The sequence below is a fragment of the Mizuhopecten yessoensis genome, unplaced genomic scaffold (genome assembly GCF_002113885.1).
Source record: "Mizuhopecten yessoensis strain PY_sf001 unplaced genomic scaffold, ASM211388v2 scaffold3667, whole genome shotgun sequence".
Classification (NCBI taxonomy): domain Eukaryota; kingdom Metazoa; phylum Mollusca; class Bivalvia; order Pectinida; family Pectinidae; genus Mizuhopecten; species Mizuhopecten yessoensis.
In genome coordinates this window covers 227501-236298 of record NW_018405159.1, presented here as the reverse complement: position 1 = coordinate 236298, position 8798 = coordinate 227501, and the positions used below count along the sequence as shown (strand labels likewise).

At 34.8% G+C, this 8798-nt stretch overlaps 1 protein-coding gene across 1 annotated transcript; it reads right to left on the bottom strand.

Moving 5' to 3' along the window:
• Nucleotides 1-919: 919 nt before the first annotated feature.
• Nucleotides 920-8660, bottom strand: LOC110447926 (dr1-associated corepressor-like). Its single transcript, XM_021493916.1, has 7 exons — nucleotides 8523-8660; nucleotides 8125-8197; nucleotides 6804-6897; nucleotides 6301-6426; nucleotides 5937-6006; nucleotides 5077-5291; nucleotides 920-3415 (listed from the first exon to the last, which is right to left on the bottom strand). Exons 1-7 carry the CDS (start codon nucleotides 8562-8564, stop codon nucleotides 3121-3123), a joined length of 915 nt encoding a protein of 304 aa, XP_021349591.1. The 5' UTR covers nucleotides 8565-8660; the 3' UTR covers nucleotides 920-3120.
• Nucleotides 8661-8798: the final 138 nt, after the last annotated feature.

The window sequence follows — 8798 nt, the reverse complement described above, 5'->3', positions numbered from 1 at the left end:
AAAATATCAAAGTTTATAAAATCTTTGTATCGATCTCTACCAAATATGGAAGGTATGTGATAAAAGCAATATATATTCGTCCGCGCAATAAACTTGTGCTTTCTGATTTGTTACAAAAACACAAGTGTGTGGTCTTGCATATTTATTCCCCTGCTGTGATTTATGACTTGACTTAAGGTTGCAGCCCAGAAAGTTGTAGAAATGCTTGGCCAGATTATGACACATGTCCACAAAATTTCTTCAAGTCAATTTCATAGTTTATGAATTTTACATCATGCTTATTTGGTAGGTGAAAAATGGCACACCACAATGTACATCATGTCAAAACAGGTTCACAAACAAGAGACCCAGAGGGCCTGTATTGCTCACCTGTTTCTTTTGTTACATGAAACTGACATATAAGTAACAAGACAAAATTAGGCAACTAGAACACAAGACATTTAACATCTCTTAACTTTATTGCACACCATCCCAGGTACCTACTGGCCAAATATTATGACCCTGGGCCTTATGGAACTTGAGAAGATTATTAAAGCTATTAACCCATGTTGACCTTTGACCCCAGACTAGCACTTAAAGTTGACCTTTGACCTCAATACTGTAAATAAGAAAAGGATTTGCACTGCTTGTCTACATAACATACCCAAGTATCATGACTCTAGTCCAATGGTTCTGAGGATATTGTTGTTTGAAGTTTTTAACATATTTGACCCCTGTGACCTTGAAAGTAGGTCAAGGTCATTTTAATGAGAAATTTATAGCAATCCCAGGTACCTACTGTCCTAATATGATGACACTAGGTCCTCCAGTTCTTCAGAAGAAGTCGTTCAAAAGAAAAAGTTGATGGACGCAGGGATGCCGCAGTACGGCATAAGCTCACATGGGCCATGGGAGCTAAAAACGACTAAACAAAACTGTCTCAAAAAATATACAGTGTTTTATTGAGATGGAGATCAGATACAAACACAGTACACTTTGGTAACAATCTACCAACACAGAAACAGATCTGTGATCAGTATAGCCCTAACTCGCATCAAATACCCAACGGTAATTACTGTGACCATAACAACCAGGTAATCATAAACCTGAGTATTCACTATACTCTAACATTCTGAAACATGACCATGAGGATCTCAAGGTTTCTGTATATTACAAAGGAGTCTGGGGCGACGGTACACTTTGATAGTTCAGGATGATTACATCCAGAAGCACTTTCATTCTATTTGATTATACGGCTGTGGATACACTTAAGCAGATATGTTACCTTTGTTATAATGCACCTCGTATCAAAAAGAGTTCCAAAACGGGAAAACGATGTTATACAGGACAAACTTGATTCTGATGTTACAGTATTGCCAGTTGCCACCGGGAAGGCGGCACTACCACTTGATTATGTCCCTTAAGTCACACAAGTTGAGCATGTGCTGTTGGCTAAGAAGTTTCGCCCGACTGGAGAGACAGGCAAAAGGATACACAATGTCACTTGAGTTGGCCATATTGTGTGTATGCCTCCTCGCTTGAATGTAGCGCAAACCCGGCACGAGCAGCACATCAGAATCAAGTTTGCCCCAAGTGTTAATATCTACAGTTAAACCTTGATATAATGCCCCTTGTTTTGTTTGATCGTTTTCCATTGTCCCTTTTATTACAATTCTCTTTCCCCTTTATAATGCCAAAATTTCTCTGGACAAACAGCGGCAGTATAATGAGGTTATACTGTATTATGAATAGTAAGCTAAAACAGAATTTGAAACGTGCAGTAAAACCTTGTTACACTAAAGCTGCCGACATTTTTCCAGTGAAAAGTAGGTTTTACGATCCAATGAGGAGGTTTATTGATGAATTATTACGAAATTAAAGGAGAACAAGGAATCCTTGAGATGTGTTGATGATAAGCAAGGTGGCATATCAAATGGTTTTATATTGAACTACACTCTATATATCCACACAACAATAATATAATTGTATTAAATGGTTTTTAAAGGGAATTCTCTCTTAATACAAGTTTCTAATTAAAATTTTAATATTTGAAGTGTACAATATTTGCTCATAAGTGACTTCAATTATCTATAACACAATACAGGCTACACACTTGTTTAAATGTTGATCTCCATCAAACTTAACAGATAACAACAGTCACAACATACATATATCTATTCTTTATCAGTTGTGTCTCAAAATCACCATTATATTGCATACAATACCTATCGGATATCTATAAAAGACCTATGTATATGTATACAATAATACTCTCTATTAAAATCCAGCAAGATGTAGAAAGCTCTTCTTATGGCTACCGTGAAAACCTAATGGGTCGACACATGAGATATGCCCGTGTGTAAGTAGAGGAGTAAATAAGATGTTTGTTCCTGTAAAAACCACAATATATGCATACATTTTCATGTAAATCAATCAATTTTCGTCAATACCTTTTATCGATTGTTCCTTCAGCAATCTATTCTGGAGGAGTGTATGAATTCACCAAAGAAGTATCAACTGTTATATATAATCCTGTGTGATTAACCTTATTCAAACTTTCTGAATTTGCAATGAGTTTCCCTCAAAACTTAACACAGATATATATCGTATAATATCAGTAAATAACAGTGTTTTATCCTACAAAGTCATAGCAATGGTATTATCAAACTGTTATTGCATTCTCTATTACGAAAAAAGTTCACCATATTTCCACTTCGCCCTCTGTATCAAGTTTTCAAGAACACAAGTGTTTGCTAATTAAAAAAAATGTACATTGAAGTCAGTGTATAGTTAGTGATACTTTTGATTTTAACATCTGATAACCAATGTTTTACATTGACTGCTGGATGGACTGTGGTTTCCAGTTCTACATGATTTCCCATACACAGGTATACAGCACTTATATCTTGGTACACAATCAATTTAACAAGCATAAAAATTCTTTCTGTCGACACATTAAACACTTATAAGCACACAAAGATCTTTCTTTCTTCAGAAACATTAAAAATCAGTCTCCTTGAGTCATAGAACGTAGAAATTCTTCTTCCTGATAAAGCATCACTTACGAAAACATCAACCAGTCTTTTCCTGGCGTCGAGAATGTTTTCACTGAACCGTTTCTATCACTATTCACAAACTTCCTCATGTATCGTAATCATCATCTTCCTGTGTAACGGGGACTGCAGGCATGAAAGAAGCCAGGGAGGCTAAATTCCCTGTTGCACCCAACATGGCAGAGGTGCCCGGCACAGCTTTAAAAGGGTGAAGTCCTGAGGGGGGTAGAGAGGGGGGATCCCTCACAGACGTCCCCACAGGGGACAAATTAGGGGGCATATGAGGGAAACTTTGTCCTTGTTCTCTACTCACACTTTGACCTTGATCACTTGTATTCAAATTGTTTGGCTCTTCTTTTGTGCATAGATTAATGGGTTGTGCTCTGGAAAACAAGATGATATACATGTACAGTGTAGAACAAAACAAGATGATATACATGTACAGTGTAGAACAAAACAAGATGATATAAATGTACAGCGTAGAACAAAACAAGATGATATACATGTACAGTGTAGAACAAAACAAGATGATATACATGTACAGTGTAGAACAAAACAAGATGATATACATGTACAGTGTAAATAAGTTGATAGGTTGAGTGTATGTCCTGGAATACAAAATGATATATATTTTTTTTGCTCTGGAATACAAAATTATAAAAAATTCAATGACAACTAGAATTTTAATCTCAAACATAAAACTAAGATATCTGACCTTTCACATCGATCTATGATAATTTCCAGATGGGAACAGAGAGATGCCAGAGGATGTCTAGTCCATAAATAATGACAATCGGGACGTTGGTGACCACCATCATAACACTCTTATCTTTTGGATTGAAAACCATGTCAACAGTGCGTCTTCCAGTACCATACTGCAGTGTTTGTCATTATCCTTTCAAAGGGAGGTTGTTGTTTGACCTTTTTACTAATAGTAATTTAGGTGTCAAAACTAGAGGGGAGATTTGTGGCTATCATATTTTCCTTCTGAATGAGCAGCTTGAAGCTCAAACTGAAATATGCAAAACTAGGAAACATGCTTTTGAAATTTTAGAAAAATATGTAAATCACTTGATGTGAAAAAGGGATACTGGGTCAACAATCAAATTCAAGATGTCTGCTTGGTGACCATCTTTTAATACAATCAATCTAAAACTGAAACATGTATAACCGATTGAGAACCAAGGCAAACTTTCAAATTCCAAGAAAAACGCCTGGCAGCCATCTTAATTGTGATCTGTAAAAGTCATGACTTCCCTCACATTATCTATACAGACAATTAAGACTTCCCTCACAAAGTCTATACAGACAATTAAGACTTGCCTCACATTATCTATACAGACAATTAAGACTTGCCTCACAAAGTCTATACAGACAATTAAGACTTCCCTCACATTATCTATAGACAATTAAGACTTCCCTCACAAAGTCTATACAGACCACCGTGACAAAATCTTCGAAATTTGAAAAAGCTCTATCTAGTTCTTCCCAAGAAATATTGATAAGATACTTTCAATGCCAAATTCCTTCAAATCACTTTTAAAATGGAACATGCAAAAAGACCAAGATCAACCAAAGTATGAAAATTGAGAAAAAACTGTTTAGTATTTCTTTTGTAACAGTGATAACAAACTTCAACTGCCAAAATCCCAGTGATAACAAACTTCAACTGCCAAAATCCAAGATGGCTGCCTGGCAACCACCTTTTTCTTCTGATCAGTCTACAAATGCAATGAAACCTGCATTTATAAATTGAGAAAGATCTGTCCCATACTTCAGATTTCAAAAGAATTGTTCAAAGATTTAACATAGATGAAAGATGCTGACATGTGTACTTAATTTACAAACTTAAATGTCCGAGTCAATATTCTGGTGATTTGAACCATAGCCTGGTAAATAGTGATAGATAGTCGCCAGCTAGTCCGGCAATGTCATTGGCTGAGAAAATTGAGAATCTGTCCCATATTTCATATTTCAAAAGAATTGTTCAAAGATTTAACATAGATGAAAGATGCTGACATGTGTACTTAATTTACAAACTTACATGTCTGAGTCAATATTCTGGTGATTTGAACCATAGCCTGGTAAATAGGGATAGGGAGTCGCCAGCTGGTTCGGCAATGCCATTGGCTGAGAAGGCGATGTCGGCAGACCGGCGGGATGGGGCGTCACCTTGGATGTTGATGCCTCGTACAGATGTGTGGGGTCATTGTTACATTCCTCATCAGTCTCCGTACTCTCATCATCCTCTTCCTCTTCCTGACGACACAAGGACATGTATATCAAACAAAATAACCTAACCTTAGACCTTAGAAAAGTTATTACAAATGCATTACAGCTGTTCTACATTTTTATTACCACATTTACTACTTGTAAAATTTGCCAGCTGTTTTTCGTTCTGAGCCTCAGGCAATGATTATATCTAACAAGGTAACCCCAAAGTGGCACATGATACATTGTCACACACTGAATGAACAGTTGTTTCTATCCTTGAAATATATGCATTTGTGAGTAATTGATGTAAGGGGGGGGGGGGGGATATTTCAACATACCTGGTAGATCTATGAGTGCAATAAAACATCATCGAATGCATGCATTTAGTACATGTAGTATTGCATTAATGAAGCCAAGGGGAATAAGTCCAACTAGTTAATTAAGTACAGATAATTGTGATTACAATCACTTCACTGGTTAAGGGGGCATAACTCCATAAATTACAGATCGACAATGGCGGTTATTGATCTCATCCAAGCTTTCACAGCAATTAACCTTCCCATGACGTTGAAAATTACTTGAGATATCAAACAGACACTGGTGGCCTGCTTTTAAGAATACATTCTTTAGTGATTCTGTATGACAAATCGATGGGATATCCTCTAAACGCGTGAACATTTTTATACTTACAGCTTCAGAACTTTCCGATGAGGTCTTCTTCTTTCTTCGTTTTGAATTTTTATCTTTTTCTTTTCTTTGTCTACAATTATATAATATAAAAATTTGTCATAATGTACCTAGTTCCTGCATAATAATTACCCTCATAACTGTCCGTCTTGTAACAACAACTTGTAACTCTTGTCCTTTAAAACAATAATTCAATCAACAATAGTAACAATGACAAATCAATCTTTCAAAGGAACACATTTTTATAAAAAAAAAAAATCCTGTAATAATTCTTCCTAAATGATTTTAATGATCATATTTAAAGTTGAGCTGGCATCTCCGAACAAATATGTGCAAAAATACTTGGAAATATGATTATGATTAATACCTCGGAGCGTAACTTCTCTTATGGTTGGTGGAAGGTTCTGTTTCATCCTCAGCTTGATGGTCAGGAACCGTGACAACGAGGTCTCGTAAAAAGTCAAATTTTCTTTCTGAATGAATTGTTTGTTTTCTTAAAGAAGAAAAAAAATAATCAGGACAAAACGTGAAAAAGTGAACATTCGTACATTTTGTATGTTTATTGCAACATTTTTTCCTTTAAATTGCAGGCAACGACATTAGCAAGTGCATTTAGTTTTTGTTTATTTCGTAACTAATTTACCCCTACATATATATCTAAACTGGACTTGCCCAGTCATTGATTTGGTAAGGTTCAAATGTTACTTTAGGGGTGAAAAAGTTAAATCACGTAATAATCATAATTAAACAAAACATACATTTGTACTTCCAATAAAGAAGCTCTAATTGGATTTTGAATAAAAAGCATCAGAATTTAAGTATTAAAAAGTGAAACACTGTCAGAAAATCAGTCAGCATTCCTGGACTTACATATGTGTTGCAGTCAGTGTTTTGGCATTCTTGGACTGAGTAGTTTCACTGGTTTTCCTAATCAACGATTCTATGAAAAGCTCCAATGCTCTGGCTGAAGTATTGTTAAGGAAAACATGTCTGAACAAGAAAAATGTTGTATAAGTTGTTTACTTTAAGTTACCCAGCACCTAATATCTTCAAGTTACATACGAGTAAATTGGACTGAAACAGTTTTTTTGTTAAATATTTCCAGAATGAAGCATGTTGGTTCGGAATATAGAAAAAATAGTGAGTGTGTGTAATAGTGCATACATGTAAAACATAGTACTGAAAATTGATGAAATTTATTAATTCTATATATTAATTATTATCTAAAAGACTGAAACATCTATATTTACGAAAAATTATATTTAGATTTAGAATTTTCATCTCACACAAAATGAAATTACAATAAAAAGAAATTTTGCAAATATTTTGGGATAAGAGCAGTTTTTCATAGAGAATGGAGCTGATTTTTTTTAAAAATTGAATTATTAAATTTGTGTTTGAAACTTTATAATGTATGTGTGTCCAAAGTGAGTCACTCCATTGAGCACAGCTGTGAAGAAAATCCATTTATTTTTTATTAATAATTCATCTTACATATCTTTAAACAGTTTCTAAAAAAAAAAAAAAAAAAAATTGACTGATATTGCTAGATTGAGTGACATAAGACCACATTTGCATATGGCATTCAGTTTCACTTTCCAAGAATCAATATTCTTGATCATAAATTATGTTTGTATAGTTTATATGAACTATCGTTATGGGACTCTCTTCGCTGCTCTTATCTTGGAAACTACAGTTAAATACAGCGTTACTTAGAAGCTTTACATGTTACGTGATGCAATATCCGGGCACCTATTTCCACCTGTCACTTAGCATGCCATTAAGTCGGTTATCTAGGCCCTTCATTTGTGCAGCATTTCTGCCGCAGAGGTAGGCAACTTCGTGTAGCTGTCATAGTTTGACATTAAGGTTATTATCTTTCTTTGTTCAATTTGTTAGAAATATACATACTATCTTGTTCATAAATATTTATCTGAATTTTGAAACACCTTGTTGATTTATTGAATCGATTGTCAGCAGTGTTACCACAACATCTAGTACACAAACCTGTAGTGAAAACAGGTTTGTATTATAACAAAGGGGCAAATCTCGAGGACTGAGGTGGAAGTTTCTGACCGATTTTAATTACCAAAAAGCTATGCAATCATCACACATATTTAATAGAATGACAACTAATGAATCATCCACTCTCACCTTCCCTTTCACACAAATATAACAGAAGGAAGGATACAAATGATGACAGGGACAGCAGCTGCAACTTTTCCAACATCCTCATCTGTCTGCATGATCTTCTTAACTCTCGCCTGCAACATTGTAGAATAAGGCTGGTCCACATAAGAAATTACGTAATTGATCATGAGTAATTTGGAATGGGTTCACTTGATAGTTTATGTAAAATTTGCATACGTAATTAATACTTCCATTTTGATATCTTTTAATCATCAAAGAACGCAGGAACAGTAAAATAATCTACATTTGTGGTACAAGCCGATACGATACAAGTTTTACGTTTGCTTATGGTTTTTGTTGACATGAAAATCAAGGACAGACTTGTCAGACGGCAAGCTGTATCCTATAATCAGTCAAAAACATGTTTTTTTCTTAAAATAATTTGATAAACAATCTTACCGGAGGAAATCGTGCATTGTACTTCTTCTTCTTACTTGGCATGGTGAAATTGGAACTAAAATTAAGCCTTAGAAACTAGTTTTTGCTAGTTTTCACTTTATGAATGAAAAAGCCGCTTGGAGAAATTTCGGAACCGGAAATAATTCTGATGCTACTTTTCACGCGATATTATTTTTGATTCAACAATCACAAAAAAGGTTCCTGATAAAATACACTCCAAACGTCTTCCAATGATAATATTTTTATATCAATTCATACAAATACATATTTTTAGAA